At 41.7% G+C, this 26,040-nt stretch overlaps 1 protein-coding gene across 3 annotated transcripts in view; it reads right to left on the bottom strand.

The window, feature by feature from the left end:
* Window positions 1-8,118: 8,118 nt before the first annotated feature.
* The window catches only part of NCAPG2 (non-SMC condensin II complex subunit G2), a 125,578-nt gene continuing 107,656 nt past the window's right edge, over window positions 8,119-26,040 (bottom strand). For all 3 annotated transcript variants that reach the window (XM_084619520.1, XM_084619521.1, XM_084619522.1), the window contains 6 exons: window positions 25,167-25,354; window positions 23,294-23,437; window positions 20,063-20,166; window positions 15,370-15,467; window positions 14,817-14,919; window positions 8,119-8,535 (listed from right to left, as the gene is read on the bottom strand). In XM_084619520.1, coding sequence (XP_084475646.1) covers window positions 8,484-8,535; window positions 14,817-14,919; window positions 15,370-15,467; window positions 20,063-20,166; window positions 23,294-23,437; window positions 25,167-25,354 — 689 coding nt within the window. In that variant the 3' untranslated portion in view covers window positions 8,119-8,483. The remainder of the gene's footprint in view (window positions 8,536-14,816; window positions 14,920-15,369; window positions 15,468-20,062; window positions 20,167-23,293; window positions 23,438-25,166; window positions 25,355-26,040) is intronic.

Genomic DNA, 26,040 nt, shown 5'->3' with positions numbered 1-26,040 from the left:
TGATACAAGCTGCTTCTTTGAGTGCATAACACTACCTATTCCACTTCTAGTGCAATGTGCTTCATTGTGCTTAAGTTCAGATTCTTTTGAATCAAAAGTTGTTGTTTTTTTTCCTCTCCTGCTGGTAATAGCTCACCTTACCTGATCACTCTCGTTACAGTGTGCATGGTAACACCCATTGTTTCATGTTCTCTGTGTATATAAAATCTCCCCACTGTATTTTCCACTGCATGCATCCGATGAAGAGAGCTATAGTTCATGAAAGCTTATGCTCAAATAAATTTGTTAGTCTCTAAGGTGCCACAAGTACTCCTTTTCTATCTGTGCACTGTATGTAACTATTGCCTGTAGCACAAACTAGCTTTAGTGAAAAAAATAAACACAATGCTTACTGTTTTTTCCTGGCTGGAGTACTCACTATTAATTTATAAAATTTCTCTCTGAATAAAAGTGGGGGAATGTAGAATCCAACAACAGTGTCAACAGAGACTTCACAAATGAGGTCACAATTCAGTCAGAACAATTGAGTGCAGTTCATTGGCAGTAGAGTGTTATGAGTTGTTTCTTGTTGCCATTGGTCATTATGAATATTGAGTAATAAAAACTGTACACAAAATTTCTAAATTAAGACAAAGTTAGACAGTCTTGTTTAGCTTGGTCTCATATTCCAGAGTACAAGCCTGCTTGTGTGTCTGCACATGTGCATCTCTCTTAGAGGAAGGTTATCTAGATCTATGTTGCACCCAAAAAGAATACAGGAAAAGTTTGTGTCAGTGACAGCTGGAAGTGGAAAAATTACTTGGACTATATTAAAGACTACACTGTGTCCTTGTAATGTTGAGTCAGGCAAAAGCAGAGGGCATGGAAAGACTATTAAAAGCTGAATGATAAAGGAAAAGTCAGGGTGTTCCTTTTCCATTCTGAATCTTCAGCTTAAAATATGTTTGTTACCCTTGATATAGTTCAGAATGTTCTTGCACAGCACAAGAGACTAAACAAAAGTGTTTTATTTGGTCTCCCAAGGGACTCCTCTGTTGTGGCGGAGAACAGAACAGGAGAGAATGACAGATGTTCTATGAACTCTTCTGCTCTGTATATGCTCCAATTCCACATTAAGCAAGGAAACTACTCATACAGGACTCTTGAATTTCTTATGACCTGATTTTAAGATGGGCTGAGGACCCACAATTCCCACTGAAGTTCCTGGGTACTCAGCACCTCTGAAAATCAGGCCATTATTGTATAACGTTGTTCTAAGGTCTGGTCTACACTACGGAGTTAGGTCGAAGGAAGCTGCCTTAAGTCGACCTGTTAATGTATATGCCTACACTACTGGGTCCTTTACATTGCCCTAAATCACTTCTGATGTCGACTGCTGTAATCCACCTCTGCTAGAGGCGTAGCACTTAGTTTGATCTTCATGGACCGATTGCGAGGTAGTGCAGACGCAGCATTGTGTAATTCGACTTAATTGGCCTCCAGGTGGTGTCCCACAATGTTTATCTGTGACCACTCTGGAAATCACTCAATTCTGCTGCACTGCAGCCAGGTATGCAGGAAACAGCCCCTCCCCTGCAAAAGTCCCGGGAACTTTTGATTTCCGATTTCCTGTTTGATCAGCATTGGGAGGGTGGCAGGTTGAGCACAGCTGATCACGGAGACTACACGCCCCAATCACGCTCCAGCATGGTCTGCACAGGAGATGGTGGATCTCATCGCTGTGTGGGGAGAAGAGTCTGTGCAGGTAGAGCTCCCATCCAGCAGAAGAAACCCTGACATTTATGCAAAGTTCGCTCATGGAATCGAGAAGGGCTACACGAGGGACACGCATCAGTGCAGTGTGAAAATAAAAGAATTTCGCCAAGCATTCCAGAAGGCAAAGAAGGTGAGCAGTCATTCTGGTGCTGAACTCCGCACATGCTGGTTCTACAACGAGCTGCATGCTATTCTCGGGAGTGACCCTACCAGCACCCCCACAAGCAACATGGACACCTCACAGGTGTGAGGGTCTAGGGACAACAGGGAGGATGATATGGTGCATGAGGAAAAGAAGGCGGAAGAGAATGGGAGACAGCAGTGGATCCATTCTCCCCAAGAGCCAGGAAATATTTTTAACCCTGGAGCCCTCTGGGTCACAGGACATCATGGTGGCCGACTGTGATGCCGGGGAAGGCTCCTCTGGTGAGTATCCATTTAAAATGAAAGTCCAGTTAAACTTTAGCAGACACACACATTTGGTGGTATTGCATGTTTACTGTGAAGAAAAAGCAAGGTGCTGTGGTTCTCTGCTTACAAGAGGCCACTCCAGCTACGCAGAGGGTGGCTCCCGGAAAAGACTGTTTATGGTGACTGGGAGATTCTGGGAACCCTCCAGGGATATCTCTAGGAAACTTTCATGGAGGTAACTCTGCAATCCTTTGCAGAAGGTTTCTGGGCAAGGCAGTCTTATTTCTTCCACCATGGTAGGACACTTTTCCATGCAACTCCTGAATTAATTCTGCTGGCATCATTCCGGTACACAGAATAGCAGCATAAGGACCAGGTCTATACTCAGATGCTTGCAGCATCTCCTCCCTTTCTGCCTCTGTTACCCTCAGGAGACTGATAGGGTCACCTAGGGGAAATGGGGGAAGTTTTCATTAAAAGTGCTCTTACATTGGAAAAAAAAAAGGGCATGTAGACCCCCTCCCACACACACACTCCAGCTCGCCAAACCACACAGCTGCTAATGTGCCTTTCCTGTGCTCGGGATGAGTGGGCAAGTAGTTTAAAGTGGCTGATAGCGGACTGGGGCCCACATGAGAGATTCCGCAATTTGGGAGTGAAAACCTTCCTTCCCCACCCCATCCCATTTGTAAACAGCTTCCCATGGCGCTATGGAGAAGGGCCATTGTATGACTAGCTACCTGTGTGCCCGACATGAGCCTGCCATAAACTTCATTAAAAGTGCAGTCACCCATGACCCAGGGGGGCATACTCACTATGGCCGGAGCAGCAAAACAGCACAGTGAAAGGTTACCAATTCTGATTATGTTATGGCTTGCACCTAGTGTAATAAGGGTTTTTATTTTATGAAAATGGCCTTGCTATGGAAACATTTTTATTCATGTACAATGGCTCCTTTATTTTTTCCCCTGACTGATGGCTGGAAATGTGTCCATCATGTCATCAACACCTGAAAGCAGACTTTCAGTGATTAGAAGGAGGAGAAAAGAACACAGGAGGATATGTTCACCGAGATAATGAACACCTCCGGGCCAGCTGACACAGAGCTGAGAGCGTGGAGGATTTCATTGTCCAAGAAGTTAGACATGGACATGGAGAGCAGGAAAGCTTCCAATGAGCGAGAGCATGCTGCGCAGATTATGCATACATACAGATGCTTCAGATTATGAGGGACCAAGCAGACATGTTGTCAAGGTTCCTTCCCCACTCTGAACTCTAGGGTACAGATGTGGGGACCTGCATGAAAACCTCCTAAGCTTACTTTCATCAGCTTAGGTTAAAACTTCCCCAAGGTACAAATTAATTTTATCCTTTGTCCTTGGAATATCCACTGCCACCACCAAACTCTAACTGGGTTTACTGGGAAACGTAGTTTGGACACGTCTTTCCCCCCAAAATCCTCCCAACCCTTGCACCCCACTTCCTGGGAAAGGTTTGGTAAAAATCATCACCAATTTGCATAGGTGACCACAGACCCAAACCCTTGGATCTGAGAACAATGAAAAAGCATTCAGTTTTCTTACAAGAAGACTTTTAATAGAAATAGAAGTAAATAGAAGTAACGGAATCACCTCTGTAAAATCAGGATGGTAGATACCTTACAGGGTAATTAGATTCAAAACATAGAGAATCCCTCTAGGCAAAACCTTAAGTTACAGAAAAGACACACGGACACACAGAAATAGTCATTCTATTCAGCACAGTTCTTTTCTCAGCCATTTAAAGAAATCATAATCTAACACATACCTAGCTAGATTACTTACTAAAAGTTCTAAGACTCCATTCCTGTTCTATCCCCGGCAAAAGCAGCATACCGACTGACACAGACCCTTTGTTTCTCTCCCTCCTCCCAGCTTTTGACAGTATCTGGTCTCCTCATTGGTCATTTTGGTCAGGTGCCAGCGAGGTTACCTTTAGCTTCTTAACCCTTTACAGGTGAGAGGATTTTTCCTCTGGCCAGGAGGGATTTTAAAGGCCAGGAGGGATCCTTCCCTTTATATTTATGACAGAATCGATATGAGCAATCACTCGAAGAAGGGTGACAGCCATGAGGCATGAGCACCCGCCTTACAGGTAGAGTTAGGCAGAATTCTCTGGGTTTGGTGTGCTAGGCATCCAGACACCTACATGGAATACACGGCTGCATCTATTTGAAGAAGAATCCTAGTTGTCATCAGGCACCTTTAATCCCATGCTGTACTGTTCCTACCACATGGGAGACTGCTCAGCTTGTCCTGGAAAATGTCTTCTACCACAAGTTACTGACAGGCATTATATCTGACTGGGATCCCAGTTCATTTCCTGGTACTGGCAGGAATTTTTCACATTCCTTGGCATCAAGTCCCTTACTTCAACTGCCTATCACCACAGACTAATGGGCAAACAGAGAGGGTCGATCTGGAAAAGTATCTTGGCTGCTTTTTGAGTTGCCAGCAGGACAACTGGCTCCCCTGCTATTCTATGCCAAATTTGCATAGAACAATGCAACCCATGCCTTGACCCAAATAGTCCATTCTTTGCAAATTATGGCTTTCATCCCCACTTCCACCCCAGTACTTGCTGCTGTGGATTCAGTCTCCCACCTATACCAGGTACACCAGGAATTCAAAGAATTCTTGCAATCTGCCAAAGAAACCAACAAACACCAATGGGGACCAAGAGCATCAAGCTGCCCCAGTCTGACTGTAGGGGACAAGGCGTGGCTCTCTGCTCAGAACCTTAAATCAAGTTGCCTATCCACCAAACTCAACTACAAATACCTGGGCCCTTTCAAGATTATAGAACGGGTAAACCCATTGGCCTTCAGGTTATAGCTGCCTGTGTCCCTGAGGATCCACCCCATCTTTCACACCTCATTTGTAAAGTCCACACCCCACCTGCTCCAACCTACTACTGCCACTCATAACAGTTCGCAGACAGGAAAAGCACTTGGTCTACCACATCCCCAACTATCAGCAAGTTAGGAGAGACTAGGAAGACTACGCCAGATGAGTGGTTTTGAGAACTGATAGAGAACATCCACAGGCTGGCCATATTGTGAGAATTCCCTTAGAAGTACCTGGAAAACAGCCCCAAGGAGGCACCCTTGAAGTGGGGGATGGTCAAGGATCAGATCCTGCAGTAGAACCAGTCTCTGTGCAATCTAAAGAGGGTAGCTGGTCTGTAGTATGCTGCCTGACTGGTTACATCACTTCATTGGTTGGAGGAGGAAGCAGACTGGCTCTTACATGCGGTAGCAGTGGTACGGCTGCTCAAAGCATTCACCAGTGGCTGTGATCATTCCTGTGCCTGCTTTTTCCCAGTCCTACCTCACGTCAGGTAACCCAGATCTGACCTAAGTTCCCCCTTAGCTGTGTGGCTATAAAGGGCAGTGTAGGTGCACATCCACAGGGACCTGGAGAGGACAAAGGTAGGAAGTGGACAGGGAGGGCAGCAAGTTGGAGCGTGCAGGGCTGCTGCAGGCCTCTCCCCCGGCCCCGGAGCTGCAGCCGGCAGGGAGAGGCACATCTCCCCCAGAGCTGCTGCTGGCAGGGAAAGGACTGGGGGGAGTCCTCTGGCCGCATCCCTGGATCTGCTGCCGGCGAGGAGGCCTATGGCCCCAGCCCCAGAACATCCTGCACCCCAAACTTCTCATCCCTGGCCCCACCCCAGAGCCCCTACCCCCATAGAGTCATAGATTAGGGTTGGAAGAGGCCACAGGAGGTTGTCTAGTTCTAGTCCAACCCCCTGCTCAAAGCAGGACCAACCCGAACTAAATCAGCTGGAGCCCTCACCCCAATGCTCTGCCTCAGCCCTGAACCCCTCATCCTCAGCCCCACCCCAGACCCCCCACCCTAGCCAGAGCCCTTACCCCTGCAGACCAACCCCCGCCTCAGGCCTGAGCCCCCATCACATGCTGAACCCCTCAGCCCCACTCCCACCACATATCTCCATATCTCCAGGTGGGATCACACGCTCAACGCCTCTACCTCATTTGAACAGTGCTCAAGTCCATAAGATGGCAGAAGCCGAAAGTAAAGGATATCACACAAAGGAAGCCTCTTAGACATACATTTCCATGTATCCTTAAAGATATTGGAGCCCACATGCTGTCTGATTCATGCCAAGGCCAACTTACTAATGAAAAAGGATCACCTCTAGTAATAGGAGGCAATTCAATCTCTCTGATTTTTGCATTCATGAAATATTTGTATAATGAGTATTTAGGGGGATCATGATTTGGAACACCTGCTTGCTCACAGATGCTTAAGCAGAGAAATGAAGGTCAAGAAATGTAGTATTTTATGAGTTAATAGACAGTTGGAAGCTTTACTGATTTTCCTATGGTGGCCAATTCACTTTGTCTACAGCAGCATCCTGGATAGAGTGCTGAAGGGACTCTGATCGCTTCTAGGATTCATTTATCCACATTTGTGTAGGCTTTGCTGATGCAAAGTTTGACCCACTTGCTTATGGAGGATTTGCATGCTTTTAGGCACAGATACTCTGGATGAAAGTAAGTGAATAGAAATGGAGATTTTCCTGAAGTCTTTAGTTTTAAAAAGAAAAACAGTTCTTCTCACAATCGGTATGTGCCCCAATCTTTTCAGGTGTCGCAGTTTTGGGTAAAACAGGAACAATAATTTGCTGTGATGCATGGAAAGAAGTGTTTCTGTCCAAGAACGCTTGACTGTGAAGAATGATCTTGTCTCTTGTCTTGAAGACTCATCAAAACTCATGCCTCCCAAGAGCAAAGGTTTTGGAAACTCTTCTTGCAGACATAATTGCAACCAAAAACGCTAGCAGAGACACTAAAACAATTTGTTTTGTGAACATATGTGACATAATATTCTCTGACAATTGTGCTTAGGAATGGACTGGGTACTGTTAGCAAAGTTGTGTAAGGAAAAAATAGTTACCTACCTTTCCATTCCAATGTAAGTATGTGCATACCTTGTAGACAGTTATTAGAGAACTTTTTCCCTTAGTGGTACCCTTCAGGGCATCTTGAGTGCCTTCTGTCACTCTGTGCCACTGCACACTGGTGTAAGAGTGTGGAGCCGCCCCCACTCAGTTCCTTCTTACTGGACATACTCCAAAAGAAAGGGGAAGGCGGTTGGGTCATGGCATGGACACGTGCAACATCTTTAAGAACGACAGTTGTGGAAAGCTAGGTAACCGTTTTCTTCAGCTGGTTACATATGTCCATTCCACTGTAAGTGACTCACAAGCAGATTAAAGTAAAGGCAGGCTTGGAGTCTACCTGAACAGCGATTTATAGAACAACCTGTCAAAAACTGGCATAGTTTCTTGACTGACAGAAAATGGCATAATGAGCACCAAAATGCAAACTGATGACCAGGCTACTGTTTTGAATGTCTTAAATAGGTACTTGTGCTAGGAAGTTTGCGGAAGCTGTTCGTGCTCTAGTCAAATGAGCCAATACTCTAGGAGATGGCATGACATTAGCTAACTGGTAGCACAAGAAATCCAGGAAGAAATCTTTTGAGTGGAAGTTGGTTTGCCCTTCACCCCTGAAACTGCAACGATTACCTATTGGAGGGTGGAACGCTGAAATGACTGCTAAAGTACTTTAACTGAACTGTCAGGCATTGATTTTTTAGGTGCTACATATAATCCAAAACATAGATGGAAGCCTGCATTGGAGAGACACTTCTCTGCTGAGACCAGATAGAAAAAACATTTCCATTTGGCCTGGTAAGTATGCCATGTAGAATGCTTTTTGCTATTCAGAAGCAGTTGCTATTTTCCGTAAGGCATGAGCACTTAGCTTTTAGGTAAACCCATGTCATTCAATGTCAAAGGGTTCAAGAAAATGCTATTCAAAGGGATAGTTCAGTCATTTTATTAATTCTCTTTATTAAAAAAAATATATAAAAGGTATTGATTTTATTTCACATGAAATACTTGGAATATACCTACAAGACCTTCCTCATAGCCATTCCAAAATCTTTAATAATACGTTATCTATGTATGTACAAAACATTTCTGCATACTTTAAAAGTTTCTGCACAATTGTTTTAAATATGAAAGGAATATAAAACTGATTTGTTTTTAAAAGTTATTCATTTGCTTGCTAAGACTTTCAATTATGTATGTATGTACAAAGCATAAGCTAGCATAATACAAGCATTCCAATAAGGTACAATTCACTATTATATTAAATATGTTTTTCAAGGTACCATATTCCTTTGCTTTATAAAAAACAATACATCTTCCTTCTTTCTACTTTTCATGACTTGAAGGCAGCGGTACAGTCAAGGATTCAAGATGTCATCCAAAATTTTCATCGATGATTCATATACGGTTCTGAAACCAGAGAAATCAGTGAGTAGCTGAATAAAACGTGCAAAAGAAACACGTTTGCCTATTTGCTTTTCAATAAATAGCTACTCCCTTATTTCTTTGAGAAGTTACACACCATTAGTTTAAGGAATTAAAGAAGTTGTTGTGTTTGATTACATTTAAGAGGAACAATCTTGCTCAGCATTTCCATTCACCTCTTTGAATGATTATAGACTACAGTATAGCTACGGAGAGTCAAATCTTTAATTTCAAAATTGACAAAAAAAGTTTGAATAAAAGCCTGAATCTTTTCTGTTTTGACAAGCTTTAAATATGATCATGCTGTATTGTTACTGTTTAATATTAAACCTTCTTCATACTTAAAACACTGTTCATTTACTTCTCTGAATATTTGATTTACTGCCTTTTTCTACCTCTGCCATCTTACTATCACATACACAGCATTAATCCTCTGAAGTCCAGTCTTGCCCTTTCCTCATTTCCCCTTCTCATCTCTGCTCTCCACTCCCCTACCTCCTCCTCTTATGCTCACTCATTTTCCCCATTCCCCGCCAATCCGTATAATTTCTGCATTCTCCTCTTCCTCCGGTATTTGTTTTCCCTAGTGCTGATCTTCCTGCATCTTTATCCTTAGTACTAATAGCCACCCATCTGTCACTTCAGCCCCATGCGTAGTATCCTTAGCAACATTCCCACCTCTGCACACACTGGAATTCTTATGCAATCTCAAAAAAGATAACTGCTATCCCCAAGCTTTTAATTGATCACTCTCTATTTCCTTGCATTCCTCATCCAACATTGCCTCTGCAGTTGCACTCTCCCACAGAACTTCACACACTCACCTGGCCTTAAACTGTCCTCAGAAACCACAGTCATGGCATCTGCCCTATCGCCAAACACTAATGCAACATTAATCTTTGTAGATTTGATTTTTCGATGCTTGAATTCATATTGTGACAAACTGTCAGCTTTATTTTCCATGCATCATTTGTTCAATATTTGCAACGTTAGTTATTTGTAAGATTCTAAGGATGCCCTATATTAGCAGTGCTAGTCACTAACTTAAGTATTGTTCCAGGTGCCCAAAGAGCAAACATACAAGGAATAATTCAGTAATTTTATTTAATATTTTGTTTGGCTTTAGATCATTAAACTGAGATGTCCCTTCACTGAGAGACTCATCATGCCCTAAGCTAATGGTCGTCCAACCATAATAGAACTCAGAATGACTGTGAGGCACCCAAAAGAGGAAAAAACAAGGTAAATTTAAAGTCAGTTGTACTAAATGCTCTTTACCTTTATTATTTTGAGTATGCTGCAGGGAATCCTATACAAATAGTGAGAAACTATTTGCAAGTTCTCTTTAATTAGCACTTCACTGACAGAGCAATGAAGGGTTTGGAAAGACATCTATATGATAACGTGAGGAAAACATTAAATGTTTCAGCATAAAAGTTAAATAGATTTAATTTTGGTGCCCATAGACTGAAATGCTAAACATACTAAGCAAAGATGATTATATATATTATAAATTATATCATAATATTTCATAGCTTATTTGTTCATTGGGAAAATCCATAATATTCGCTTTTAACTGTCAACTGAAACTGCTAGTTCAGTTGAGCAGAGAAGACTAGATTCTAGTAATTAGAAAAATGTGTATTTCTGGTGTAGTGAACTAATTTCTGATTTAAGGGCAGCACCTGAGGTACTCCAGTATAGAAGACCTCTACATATTTCTTACTGTGCTACCACATACAGATGTTTCCTGGTGCCCGATGCCCAAATTTAAAAGGTTGGGGCAGCATGCAAAGTCCCTTGGAAATTTAGTCAGTTCCCAGACTACATCCACCAGGGATAAACTAATTCCCAAAGGGCTGACATTTTAAAATAATGTAAACAGATGTAAAAAGTAACAAATTAAGCTTTGAGAAGAGTAAATTTATTACAGTTGATGTTAGCATATAGAAATTAGTACATTATCAGACCATGTAATGAGCTGTGGACTAATATGCAAACAATTTTGACTACAAGTTTTCCTCTGGCCAAACAGAATGAGAAAGATGTAATAATTAAAAGAAAATTGCTGTTTACCAAAATAAGGCACGCTGCAATCAAAATATAATTGCATTTGAGTCATTACAGCACACAATGAGGCACCTAACAGAACATGTGAATTGCCATATGGTATCAGACTTGTGGTCCATTATCATCCAGCATCCTGTACCAAAAGCTTTTAAGGATGGTGCAAGAACCCATCAATAGAAGTGGGCAATAATGGAATATAACCAGCCCACTGGGAAATTTCTTCCTAAACCTTTTACAGATAGTGGATTATGCCCTGAAACACGAGTTTGTATATTCTTCCAAGTTCTTTTACAAAAAATAATCCTATATAATGAAGCTGTGGATGTTCTTACTATCTTTAACAATCTGTAATCTTTTCTTAAACTCTGCTAAGCGCTCAGTGATAGCATGTGGAACTTGTCACAGTATAATTGTGTTTTGTGAAAAAGTATTTCTTTTTATGACATTTAAATTCTCTGCCTCTGAAATTCATTAAATTTTCCCTTGTTTGTACATTACAAAAAAAGCATAAACAGGACAGTCTCCCTACCACATACAATTTGGTGTATCAGATCATGTCACCCCATCTGTCTCTCTAAACAGTCCTAATCTTTTACTTCTCTTCATATAAAAGTTTTTCCATGTTTCTAATTTATAACAAAACAAAACAAAAACATCACCAGAATTGAAAACAGTATTCCAGGTGAAGATGTGCCATTTATTTGTCATTATTTAATTCGTATAGCACTTTCCATTCTGTAAGGCATCCTAATGTTCTGTTCACTTTTTGACTGCAGCTGTTTATAGAGCAGAGGTAGTGTTCACAGAGTTGTCCAAGAACACCCAGACCACTTTTCTGCATGTTATAGTTAATTTACAATGCAGCAATGCGTGAGTTGTTCATATTAGTCCTTTGAATGTGCATTACTTTACATGTATCCATACTGATCATCATCTATAATCATGTTGCCTATTTATCTAACTTTGTTAGTTTCACTGTAATTCCTTAGTGTTTTCTGCAGTTTTGACTAAATGAATTGTGTAATTTGAAAGTTTTGCCACCTCACTGCTCATTCCCCTTTTCCAGATCTTTACTAAATTTAACATTGGTACTAATATAGAACTTTATGGGACCCCAGTGTTAACCACTTTTCAAGCATGATGAAAATTGACCATTTATAGATGTATGGCAATTCTTCAAAAAGGGCCATATTTTTGGAATTTAATATAGCCACCCTATACACAACACCCAACTATCATTTGAAAGCTTATTTTATGTATGTTTAAATGAGGTATGATGTGGTGCTGTCAAGTGGTGCCGTCAAGTGGTGTCATAAGCCTGTAGGTGATATGAAACAATGGTATCCAAAATGAGAAAGTGTCATTTTTTGCACGGTTCCAGAATCACTGCAACATGACTGTAACTTAAACCGCAAGAACTGTAGTCAGTTTAAATATCTTAATGTGGTGTTTATTGGTCAAAGCTTCCAAATGACAATGTATTAAAAGATTTGTATTGGTTTTGCATAGGCAAATATTTCTTTTTCAGAAATGAAGCTGTTTAGCATGTGACAAAAATAGCAAATAAGATTTTGCAATATACTAACATGCAATGTTTCACACTGCATATTTTTATTTGTCAAAGTACCTCACCAATGACCATGGTTTTATGCATTTTCAATTAAAATTTGCTGACCAGATCAGTCTGCCCATAGTTTGTACTGCGTAATGGGTAGATATACATGTATGTGAATTCCTAATGTAATGCTTCTCTACCTGTAACCTTTCGTACATACAGTGTAGTATCTAGTATGCCTGATAGAACGTTTTAATTTGTAATTGCCTATGCATGCAATACTAGTGTTTGAAATATTTTAGAAACCTGCTTGTTAGTTCAGTGACACTTATGCACAGGTCAGTATTACTGTTAGAGATGACACAGCTTAATATTATGAATATGCAAAATGAGAGAGAGAAGTAATGAATACAAAGTTCACAAACAAGTCCTTGCCTCTGCACTGAAGAGGGATGAAGTGCATGTTATAGCTCTCATCAACCATGTCATCAAAAATATGACAAACCCATTTGACCCTGAATCACATTCAGAGGTGCTTATCAACATATCTACTGGACTGCACGTAACACCAGACGTACAAGAGTCTCCACTGAAAATAGCAGATGTTGGTAAAGAACAAATGGGGAGATTTTTGAGAGGTGCACTTGATTATGATGGAACACATAGCTTCTTCAGTCCAGTCTAGAAATCTGGCATCAAAACATTTGTTGACATGGCCAAGACGACCACATTTAAATCTGGCAAGGGAGGGACAATCACAGCAGTTATCAGTCCAGAAATTGTTTTCTGCAGAGCCCTGTGGTAACAGCTGCAGACCAGACCTCATATTAAAGTAGATGTAAAAAGCTTTCAAATAATCCATAGTGTGCTTATGTGTAGAGAAGGATTAAGTACACTAAATAGGTGCTGTCTGCTACTCATGCCTATTCTTCCTACTCTTTTTTTGTTTCTATTATAGTACTTTACCTATTGCCCAAGAACTACAAGAATTAACTACGGAATCTGAGCTATCATACATTTTTTGAAAGTCCAAGTAAATTATACCAACTAGTTCTCCTTATTTTGTTGACATACTGTAAGATTAGTGAGGCACCATTTTCCTTTGCAGAAGCCATACTGGTTTGTCACTATCATAACAATGATCATTTAGGTATTTTATAATTCTATTACTACCATCATTTCAACCAATACAAAAAGTAAGGCTTGCTGGTCTGTAATTTCCAGAATCGCAGGGCACATTTTTAAAAGAAAGATACATTTGCTACTGTTCAATTCTTTGGGATAGAAGCAGATTTAAATGAATGATTGCATTCTTTGTTAATAGCTCAGTTACTTCATTTTTAAGTTCTTTCAGAATTTTAGGGTGTATATGATCAGGTCTTAGTGACTTGTTGGCTTTTTAATATATCAGATTATTCCAGCACCTTCTCCTTTGACACCTTATTTTCTGACAGTACCTCAACTTTATTACTGGAAAATAGAAGATGTCTTCCCCATCCTCCACATTCTCAAGGATGAAGACTGATACAAAGGAATAATTTAGCTTCCCTGAAACGTTCTTTATCTTCGATTGTTCTCTTTATTCCCTGATAGTCCAGTGGACTTACTAATTCTTCTTCTATGAATATCTTAAAAATATCTTTTTTTAAAAACTAGTTGTTGCTGTTTGCTCTTCAAATTCCATTTTAGCATTCCTAATTTCCATCTCACAAATTTTCTTCCATAGGCTGTCTTAGGTTCTTTTTTACCATCTTTTCCCACCATTAAACCAATGTGCTTTAAAAAACAAACAAACCAGAACACACGAAACAGATATGTATCAATGCCTCCCTGCTGCAACCACAGGAAACTGACTGTCCAATTTGTCTACCAATTCCTAACAAAAATTGTTGGAACCATACTCCAAATTTATGCATGTCATCAGTGGCTATAACTTATATTTGTTATCCTGAGAACTCTGAAGAGATTATAATTAGGTGAGGCGGAGGTTTTGAATATATTACATTTTATTTCTATCTGAATGCAGCAAATAAGAGTATTTTTAGTGTTAATGAAACTATGAACTTTTGTTTCAGACCATATGCAAAGTTTAAATGTAAGTGGTTGTAAAATTAGCATTTTTTACTTTTAACCTGTGAAACAGAAGAGGCTAATTCGGTCTAAAGCCAACCTCCTATAAAGCTGAAATTGCACCAAAAGCAGAATCTAATGACTGTGGTAAGGCACTAAAATAATTTTTTATGACCCTGGATACAGTTTTAGCTAGAGAGATCCATATTAGCTAAGACACAAAATGCAGAGAAAACCCCTCAGCTCTAGTGCTATGAAACAGCAAAGTTACAAAGAATGCTTTCTTTTCTCTGTGCAGTTCTTAGTGAGATTGGACTTTAAAAGGAACTAGGTTGGAGTATTGTGGATTCTATAGTATATAGAACAAAACATGTAAAGAGAATTACCATCTGAAAGGGGGAGTTGAACTAGGAAATTTAGTTCCTTAATGGGCTCAATAGCCTTCAACATTTTGGCACTATTTTAATCCCTGTATCATATGGATTTCTGTAAACTTCTTCACCAACAAGTACAGAATCTTGCATCCCTTTTTCAGTCAATCAGTGGGTTTTTTTCTGTAAATCAGATTTACCTTTCAATGCTGCTAGATTCTGCCGTGGCAACTTCCCTGCATGTCATCAGCTTCTTTTGAAGGGCATGCGCAATATCCTTAACAAGTGAAGTTTTGTGCTTACCTATTTTAAATAATATGTTAAAAAATAAACAAGTCTGTATATTCCTGTGTAGCAGCTATATAACAAATTAACAGTTTGTTAAAAACTGGTGACATGTTTACTTAGATTTTCATTATCCAGGTTAAGTGTATAAATCTGTGCTATGTGAATGCTATTATATTCCTATAAAACAGGATATGTAAGAGTACTATGTTAGCCTAGCAGATAAAGATTTTTTTTTTTAAAAAAAAAAGACCCCCACAAAGTTTTAGATCCAATGTCTAATAGCATCCCTTACAACTTTGCATTTTTCTTTTTAATTCTGTATTCCTATTAAAATCACTACTTCTGAATTTCCACAGCTAACTGGAAAAATAATGTAACATTTTAAAATTAAGTTGGAATAAAAATCTACTATTGACAAAAGTAGATATGGAGACAAAGATTGGAGACAAAATTAGTTTGACTGACCTTTGATTATAACAACTATGTACGCAGCAGCTGTAAGACTAATAATTCCTTCAATTTCTTCACAGACAATGCATTCCATTAATTCATTTAAAAATGACCTAGAAGAAAATCAAAGGCACATGGGGAAACATGTTCCTTTACAAACATAAACAGGACTCTTAGTTGGCCCCCCCAACAATGGTAGTTCTCCAAACCATCACATGGGAAACCATGATCTAGGATCAATCATGAGACTCCAAAACACATAGTTTAAGTGTGGGAATCACAAATGTACTTCTTACTGGCTGATCTCTGGAGTTTCACTGCTGATAGTCTGAAGAAGCAATGTATTCTGTACAGTGGTGGCTGCTTAGGAATGGGATGAGGGAATTTAGGTGAAATAATTCATATGAGAAGAGAAGGAGCAGTAACCAAAAAATAAAGATTTTTCGGTGTATTCAGAAAAGAAAAAAGAAATTCAGACAGAAAAAAGAAAAGTCCTTAAAAAGTAAAAATACTGGCTCTAAAATAAACTGGAATTGTAATTCATTTAATTGTCTGCCATTTGCTGTGGAAGTCAAACAAGTTGATGATGGTGTGAACCAAACTCCAGGCAGTACTCTACAAATCTCAGATATTGGAATGACTCAGAGAAACAGCAGAGGTTGCTTGAGCTCTGGGGAATGGAACTTGATCAGTGTATCCTGGATCAGATGGATCCAGACACACTATCACATAGCAATTTCTAATAATGCCTAAATAAGTTTTGGATTGTATTTGTAATATCATAGCACCCTGGAGCACTAGTCATGGACTCCATTGTGCTAGGTGCTACACCAGGGATCGGCAAACTTTGTCACGTGGCCCGTCAGGGAAACCCGCTGGCGGGCTGGGACGGTTTGTTTACCTGAAGCGTCCGCAGGTTCGACTGATCGCAGCTCCCACTGGCCTGGAATGGTGAACCGCGGCCAGCGGGAGCTGCGATCAGCTGAACCTGCGGACGCTGCAGGTAAACAGACCGTCCCAGCCCGCCAGCGGGTTTCCCCGACGGGCCACGTGACAAAGGTTGCCAATCCCTATGCTATACAAACAGAACAAAGAGACAGTTCCAGCCCCTAAAGAGTTTATGATCTAAGTAAAAGATTAGGGAACAAGTGAAGACTCCCTGTTATGGAACTGCACAGGTAGCTCCACTGCTCTGAGTTGCAGAAGGAAGTTCATTTCCTTTCTTAGTAATATCTTGTGAGATGGATTCCTGGAAAGGGACAGGGAAATAGGGTAGGGAAGGAATGGAACTAGATGGTGTATCCCTATAACCTTGGACCAGTTGATCCTGGAAATCTGGTTACAGGCTTTCTGAAAACAAGACACTTCCCAAAACAGGATGGGACAGACCTCAGACTCTTGACCATACCGTCAAACCTCCTGATGCAGGATGTATGGTTCTCCTCCTCTGGAACCTCTGCCTCTTCCTTGGAGGATCTTTGATGGCCATAATAGGGTTAGGGGGATTGCCTATGTCTCTGATAATTCTGAGTCCTGTATTGTTCCCTCATGGAAGAGGGAATATAGGCTTCCAGAGCATAAGATAGCTTGAGTCCTTTAACATGTGCAGGGTTTCATTATTATGCTTAATTAAGAGGTCAGAGCCATTGAAGGTGGTCATTTAGACCTCCTTTGGTAACCCTGAGGACTGCAACCAAGCAACCTGCATGATTGCAGAGTCAGAGGCTTCAATGGTGGCTTAATGAGAGGTCCATGCAACCAGATGCCACTCTAACTCCAGGGACTTAAGCTCCTCTCTGTGCTCCTGCAGGAAACTTTCAGTGAACTGCCCAATTCAAGAAGTCATACTCAGTCAGGAGTAGTTGGTAATTTAATAGTCACGCATCTGAAAACTGTCTGAGGAGTATGTCTTCCAGTCAGAAGTCAAGCTTTTTTGGAACTTTGTCCTGGGTTGTTCACCTGGGTAATCCCTGCTGCTTAAACATCCCTTGGACAGCAGTTATGACCAAGGATCCAGGCACTGGATGGTTATAAAAGTATTTAGCATCCTTAGAGATGACTGGTAGCATCTATATCTATACCTAAGAGTCACTTTGAGGTGGGCACCACTGAAGCTCCAGGACTCAGTGTTGAGAAAGATCCCACTTCTTGACTATGGAGGTGGGCACCACTAAAGCTGAGCTTTGAGGTGTGTACTGCTGAAGCTGAGCTTTGCCATAGGTATCTGGTTGGCTCCTACAAGCCTTTGGCAATGCCAATCTGCCAGGGACCAATCAACACAGACTGTCAAGACATTTGTATGACTTCTCATGCACTGTTCTCCACTAGAATGTCCAAGGTATGTGGCGTCCACTGGAGAAGTTCCTAGTTTTTTGGCTGGGTCAGAACAGCTAGGTGGACAGCCTCATCAGGAGAAGAGCACAAAAAGCATTTGAGAAATAAGGCTGGACCTCCCTCTCCTGCAAGTTTTCCTGTTCAATTTCCTGGTCCTGAAGGTATGATTGTATTCTGGATCAGCTGGCCTTCCTGGGGGTCTATGGAAGAAGGAGACCTGGGTCTAGAAATAGGATCAATGGATAGAGCCCTTCTATTGGGATGCACTCCCTATGGGGCCCAGAATAGCCATATGTGCATGGGTTAGGGGAATGGTTTTGCAGGCCATGGAGAATACTATGAGGGAAGTTCCTACCAAGAAGTCAAATGCTTTCTCTTGTAGAAGTGTCCTCTGGACTCCCTGTCTAAATAGCTCAGTTCATAAGGCAGTGAGTGAGGCAAATACATAGTTGACACCTTCCCAGTCACTTCAGATGTAGGAGGAGGAAAAGAAATATAACTCCTCCATAGGAGCAGGTCCTGGAGCATCCTCTACTGACACAGAGGATAGTGTACTTGGTTCCAGGACAATAGTTTCCTAGTAAGGGCCAACAACAGAGACTCTGGCAGCTCAGATGCCATCAAGCTTCCTTGAAACATGAACATTGGTTCTGAGGCTGCTCCATCTGTATCTGGAGTTATGAATGGTACTGCAGAATCTGTGCCAGAAGATTTGGTACTAGGGCTGGAAGCTCAGTAGCTTGTACCAGGTTCTTTGGTGTTGGCTCAAGAAGCTCTGAAGAAGTTTTGGTTCTGAGTGCTTCAGGATGGGTGCTTGGCTGCCATCAATACTGGTCAAAAGAAGGATGGCTTCTTCAGAGGCGACGCTTCGGTACAGAGGCATCACTGGGATCCAGTGTGGGACTTAAACTGCCTCTAAACTTAGATCTATTATGTGCTGGAGAGAGAGACCTGAGTCTGCAGATACCATGGACATTATGCTCCTACCTTCCTCTCTCCTCAGAGGATTGATCTGAGAAATGTAGGGAAGCTCTGGCTGACTTCATAGTCAAGGACTGGGACCTTTCTCAACACTGAGTCCTGGAGCTCAAGATAGACTCCAGGTTAACCGGAGCGGTCTCATACTGTCTGGTCTGGTTTGGCTGCCTTCTCCTTCTCAGGAATGGATGATGCCCTCATGGATCTCTCTATCAGGAAAAGATTGAGGTGAGATTCCCTTGGTTTTGGGTCCTTTTCTAAAAGAAGGAGCACACAGAACACTTGTGTGGTGTATAAGCTTCATGAGGCAGAAGACGCACTTAAGAGTGTCACTGATGGGAATAGCTGTCTCACAGGAGAGTTAAGCTTTGAATCCCAGAAGCTTTGATTCCACCATGTGCAGGGTGCCATCTTGTGCCAAGTCACCCTCAGACTTGACGACTTTTCCCTTTTTTGCCAACAGACTAAAACTATATAAATCTAACTAAACTAACTATAATTGGAAAAAACTAACTAGAGACAACAAAATCGCGCAGCGGGCAGAGATGTGGTTTTCAGTTTCCTTTTACCACCTGTGGTTGCAAGACAGAAGGGTGATTGTGGTTGCCCTGCCCTTTGGACTCTTGCGCTATGGAGCACTGGAAGGTGTACAGAGCACGGCATGGTCCCTGACACTGCTATTCAAAAAGATTCTGATCTGGGGTGCATGCACAGCAGAATTGGAATACATGTGGATAATCACTTGAATAAAAATAAGTTATGAACAATTTTTAAAAAGACAATTAAAATGAAAATTGAAATTCAGTTGTAACTGCAGCGGACTCAACTAACCTCCACTAAAATCGTGATAGAATACATAATAAGCATCCAATTTAAGTCCTACAGAAAAGTCACTTGGGAAAGCTGCAGAATGCACACCAAACTCTCTTTCAGGGCATACTTAATATATTAACAACTAAATAATTTCTTTATGTCATTTGTATAGTGCCATCAGTGTGTATTTTACAGTTGAGTTTAAGCATGCATGTTGTTAGTTCCAGGTTATATGATTGGTGTTATTTCTGGTAAAGACTTTGGTTTCCTCTAAACCCTTCCATATAGGAAGAAGTAGGATTTATGAATACCCTTTGAAATAAGTATGTGATTATGAGGAAAGGAATTATCAGAATGAATAGTCGTGTGAGTCTAACACAAGGACAATAGAAAAAGCAAAAAACTAACACAATCAACGTACCAAAAAAGTAAAGGCTTATGGGACATTACATGGAAATGTAGTAGGTGATCTAGATATTCACTGGCTAATTCCACAATCTTGAATTTAAGAATTAAAAGCTTATTTGGTTACTTACTGGTTTCACATTAACAAACCTTATGGAAACTAACAGACAGAGATTACCTGACCACATTTATTGACTTAATTATCATTGCCATTAAACTGCCTGAAAGTGGAGGAAGGTCTGCAATGGACTCTGGTGGTGCAAGTTCTTCTGCATTTGAAGCCTAAAAAGAAGACAGCTCAAATTCAAAATAAATACAGAAGCACATAGAAAATAATTAAGAAAAACAGAATTTGAGTAGCTACATTAACTGAATGCATGTTTAAGTTATTGGGAGAAACATTTAAATGTATTTTTTCTAGTTAATTTCAGAAAAGTACTTGACAGTTTAACTCAATAATGTCAAAATAAACAAAGCAAAGTTGGATTGGAAAAATTAAAACTTTTAACCAGATATTTGGCATTTATATTAAAGGAAATAACTAATATCATACATAGTTGATCTTTAGCAAAAATGCCATTTAAGCTAGATTGTTAATTAGTATTTATAAAGGTGGCAGCTCACCCACATGGAAGATATTACATAAAAATTTCCATTCTAACTATATGTATTAGATCAGTTCTCAAACTTTTTACTAAGGCGACCCACCAATCACATTTTGTCTCTTTTGGGGACCCACTATGACACCCTTAATCCACCCTTCCCTCTCTCAGCCTGGTGCCACCCTCTCTCTCTTCCCCTTCTCAGCCCTTCAGTCATCTGTTCTCCCCTTCTTCGTCCAAGCCTGCTCAGCTCCCCCCAGTCCTCTTGCTTTTGCTCTCCCAGTCCTCCCCGTCTTGCAGCCCTAGTTGCCCTGCCTCTCTTCATGGCCAGACCTATGACTGCCATCAGGTTGCTGACTGTCTGCTTACAGCCCAGATCCTGCTTCCCATGCTGCTGACTGCGGGAAACAAAAGTAGGCAGGCAGCAGCAGCACAGAGGAAGTGGCCAGAGCCAGCAAGTGGACAGTCAGCAGCCTGTACATGCATTGAAGATGCTTCCGCCATGGTGCTGCCACCCAGATCTCGCTTCCTATGCTGCTGCCTGCTGCTCAGGGGATCTGTAAATAAAGGCCTTGGTGAGAAGAGGTAGGAAGACCAGTACCCCCTTTCACACCTGATTAGGATCTTTCCACCACTACAGTGGTGAGAGGACTTCAGAGGGGACCTGGACTGTCATATCTATGGCCTGGTCTACACTGGGGGGGAGGATAGATCTAAGTTACGCAACTTCAGCTACGTGAATAACGTAGCTGAAGTCGACGTACTTAGACCTACTCACCGTGGTGTCTTCACTGTGGTGAGTCGACTGCTGCTGCTCCCCCATCGACTCCACCTTCACCTCTTGCGGCGGTGGAGTACAGGAGTCGACAGGAGAGCACTTAGGGGTCGATTTATCACGTCTAGACTAGACGTGATAAATTGACCCCTGCTGTATTGATCGCTGCCTGCTGATCCAGCCGGTAGTATAGACATACCCTATGTGGTGTCTGTTTGGAAGGCATACAAGTTCAGCCACCACAACATGCAACAAAAGTGAAGTCTGAAATGGTGCATGATGTGTGTAGAAAGCCTTGTGACCGACCAAACATAGGCAAGCTCTCACAGTAGTGTATGCATGAGTCTGCAACCAGTTATGAGGACTACCATGATGTCAAACATGTCCTTAGGCAGATAGGCCCTGCTGTCATGGAGTTTAATTCTGCTCCTATGAAGTCTATTCTCTATATTGGCACCTGAGGACGGCATCTCTCTGTTGATTTTTAGGCCCAGTGCACCAAAGTTAAGAATTTGATCAATGGAGTCTTCTAGTTGATGTGGTAAGCAAACAGCCAAGTACACTATGGGTATAGAGATGCCAGGGAACAGCACCTGGAACCATTTTGGAGGTTGGTGCAGCGGATGGTGTCTGCCACATATTCTTTGCTGGAGCCAATAAAGCTTCATTCACTGGTAATGCCAGACTTGGGAGTATGAAGTACATTTGGGAGTGTCAAGGTTCCTCCCCCACTCTGAACTCTAGGGTACAGATGTGGGGACCTGCATGAAAACCTCCTAAGCTTACTTTTACCAGCTTAGGTTAAAACTTCCCCAAGGTACAAATTAATTTTATCCTTTGTCCTCTGCCACCACCAAACTAACTGGGTTTACTGGGAAACGTAGTTTGGACACGTCTTTCCCCCCAAAATCCTCCCAACCCTTGCACCCCACTTCCTGGGAAAGGTTTGGTAAAAATCATCACCAATTTGCATAGGTGACCACAGACCCAAACCCTTGGATCTGAGAACAATGAAAAAGCATTCAGTTTTCTTACAAGAAGACTTTTCATAGAAATAGAAGTAAACAGAGGTAAAGGAATCACCCCTGTAAAATCAGGATGGTAGGTACCTTACAGGGTAATTAGATTCAAAACATAGAGAATCCCTCTAGGCAAAACCTTAAGTTACAAAAAAGACACACAGACAGAAATAGTCATTCTATTCAGCACAATTCTTTTCTCAGCCATTTAAAGAAATCATAATCTAACACATACCTAGTTAGATTACTTACTAAAAGTTCTAAGACTCCATTCCTGGTCTATCCCCGGCAAAAGCAGCATATAGACAGACACAGACCCTTTGTTTCTCTCCCTCCTCCCAGCTTTTGAAAGTATCTTGTCTCCTCATTGGTCATTTTGGTTAGGTGCCAGCGAGGTTACCTTTAGCTTCTTAACCCTTTACAGGTGAAAGGATTTTTCCTCTGGCCAGGAGGGATTTTAAAGGGGTTTACCATTCCCTTTATATTTATGACAGGGTGCGTAAGAGCTGTTCTGTACCACCTCCACAGGAGTCTTAAGTGAATCCACTATGCAGCAGAGCAAATCCTGGGAGCTTTTGTAATTATCTGGCTGAGAGGGTGTTGCAGGAACCACTGCCTCGTCCAGAGATAATGAGAGAGCAGTTGGCCGAGTCTGCTCTACTCTGGGAAGATGCTTTTCCTCTGATATCTCGACATGTTGAACTGCAACCTGAGACAGCCAAGCTTCTGAAAGCATTTTTTTTTTTTTGGCATAACAGGATAATCACCAAAGCTTTTTATTAAGCCTACAAAAATGCCAGTTTTATCACTGCATAACACCTCCTTCAACAGGTCAGGATCTCTGATTTTCCTTTGATGTACAGTCAATGGAGGTTCAGATTAACCAGGGAAGGGCACTACTGTACAATTGAAGCTTGACCACTGCTAGCCCTCTTTTGAACTGCTTTGGTTTAAAGGTTGAACATTTAGTATAATAAACTAAAAAAGTACAGTAGATTATTTAAACTCTTTACCTTTCGCAGTGTGTGACTTATCTCAACCACTACTGCAGCTAGGAGAGTAGAGAGTACACCATGATGAACTGTTGGACAAGATGAATGCCAGCACTGGACTGTGTGTATGAATTCTCCAAGAGCCATTTGAATAGAATGAATCAACTAAAAAAATAAATTAATTAAAATATAGATCAGTTACAGTATTTCCACTTTGGGAGCATTTTAGTGCAATTAAAAGCTTTTAGTCAGGGATTCTCAAACTTTCATAGAGTTGACTACATCTTGATAGAGTGTCTCAGGAACTGTCGTCTCTCTCCCATTTGCTATCACATTACACCTCTACAGCAATTGCTTACCTAGAAAACTAATGTTAGGAAAATATTTAATGTAGTTTAGCTGTCTTGATGCAATTTAGCAACTCAGAGTAAGGAAGGGAACTAGCATTACGAGAGCAGTTAGGTCTCTGTGAATCTATCCTTTAGGCCCTAGTCAAAGGGTTGAAAAGCACAGGGAAAATCCCCCAAGGGCACTAAAGGCAAAGGCTTGGACCCTAAGTCTATGTCTACATTTGAGCTGGGAGATACTATTCCCAGCTCACATAGACATACCTACACTAGCTCTGCTCAAGTTGGCGTGCTAAAAATAACACTGTAGCTAGGGTAGCATGGACAGCAGCTTAGGCTAGATGCCTGAGTATGTACCCACCCAGACTCCCTGGATATGTACCAGGATGGGAAGCCCAAATTCCTGCCCACGCTATTCTATGCTGCTATTTTTAGCATGCTAGCTTGAGCACAGCTAGTGCAGGTGTGTATATGTGAGCTAGGAATCACACCTCCCAGCTCAAATGCAGATTTAGAATTACTTGGAAGAATCCAAGACTTCCTGGCACTGATCCACCTATCTCAGCACCAGGAAAGAAACACTGTCCAGACCCTGCTATAAACATATAAAGTTCCTTTTCTCGAAGTAAAGTAGGTTCTGGAGGATTTTGACACCACTCCTTTTGGCAAGAGAGAACAGTTGTAAGCCATATACAGAGGCCAAGGGAGTTAAGGATGGAACAAAAGACTGAACCTGGGACAACAGATCTCTCTGCTCTGGTAAGGGGAAGATTACTTTTGACATTGAGAGAAGGTTCATAACCAGGCCTATCAGAACTAGAGAAGGTACAGAGAGCAGCTGATGGCTCTTTGCAGCAGGGAGGAGGCAGCCACTCATCTCAATCTCATTGGCTCTTTCCTCTCATCCAGCACTCAGTCCCATTCTCTCATCTCTTACCAAACCTATTGTTTTTAGTTTTCTTTCCTCACTAAGTTTTGAGTGCTGCCAGTCTGACCCAGTACACACATTGCTGGCACCCACATCGTGGAAAAACATTTGCTCATTTCTTTCTCTGTGATGAGGCAACACCCGTGTATATATCCACTCAAGTTATCTGACATGGGGAATTTGATTCAAGCACAGAGGCTTAGCTTGAGAGTGTAGGGCAGGATATGCTTTTTATTATTTATCCAGCTTTAGATCTCAGCTGTGAAGAAGAGACAAACAGCCTACAGAAGGAGGAACTAGCATAAAAATGCCTCATCCGGTTTGGCAGTCTAAACTGACATCACAAATGCATGATCCCTTTTTCACATTAGTATTTCCTCTGAGCAGGACCAGCAGCGGGGAAAATCCTATTGATGACAAGGCTTAGAGCACCAGACACAAATGGCATAATGTCAAATCAATTATGAAACTGAGGATAATGAAGTATTTTTTGTGCCAATAAACCCAATGTGTCCAACTCACATCTGAGTAAAAGTCAAAGTCAGTGTTTATAGTTAACTTTACAATCACATGGTTTTGTGTGTGTGTGTGTGTGTGTGTTTAATAGGATGACAAATACCTGAAGCCCTTCTTCCCGCTGTTTTCTGAGCCTGCGTGCCACACATTCTAAAATTTTCTGGAACAGAGCCTGAACAGCATGGAGAAATGTTGCCACTTCTTCATCTGTATCAATGTTTTGAGTCAAAGAAGCTTCAATAATCTCTTTTAGAACACAAAGTAATGTAGGAATACAAAAGCAGCTTCTTTCTAGAGAAACAAATACCATATTAGACATTTAAAAAAATACAGATTTTTAACTAGATTGATATTCTTTAATTTAGGCCTTAAATTCTCACAGTATTTCCCAGAGCCTCGCCGCCTACCACTCAACATACTATAAAAACTCCAGGGGGGTTGAAAATATTTACCAGAGCTCCACTCTGGACAGCTCCAGCTGAATTTAAACGCTGCTTTAGCTACAAGCTTAGAATTAAATTCATTTACACTGTATTAATGGCTGTAATTTACTAGTGTAGATTATTTTATATTCAGCTAATTAACAACAGGGTCTGGGAGGCAGAAGCTGCCGGGGGGGCACTTTTGGGGGCCCCGCAGGCTTAGAGCGGCCTGGGTGATTAGCAGGGGGCTGGGAGCAGCCTGCTCCGTTTCCCTTGCCCCAGCCCCAGCCATGTTGCTCAGGGGAGGGGGCTTGGAGGAAGGAATCCTGCCCTGCACTCACCAGCAGTGGCGGAAGCGGAGCAGCCCGCTCCACTCCGCCACCTCCCAGCTGCGGCGCTCTGCTTCCCGCCGCTGGTGAGTGCAGAGGGTGTCCTTTCCCCAACCTCCCTGCACTCATCAGCGGCGGGAAGCGGAGCGCCGCGGCTGGGAGCTGGCGGAGTGGAGCGGGGTGGGGCCACGTTGCTCCGCTTCCCGCCGCTGCCGGTGAGTGCCTG

Source organism: Lepidochelys olivacea, assembly GCF_965140295.1.
Source record: "Lepidochelys olivacea isolate rLepOli2 genome assembly, chromosome: 2".
In the NCBI taxonomy this organism is placed as follows: domain Eukaryota; kingdom Metazoa; phylum Chordata; order Testudines; family Cheloniidae; genus Lepidochelys; species Lepidochelys olivacea.
Note: the sequence above shows the minus strand (reverse complement) of the source record. Positions and strands in the feature narration are given on the sequence as shown.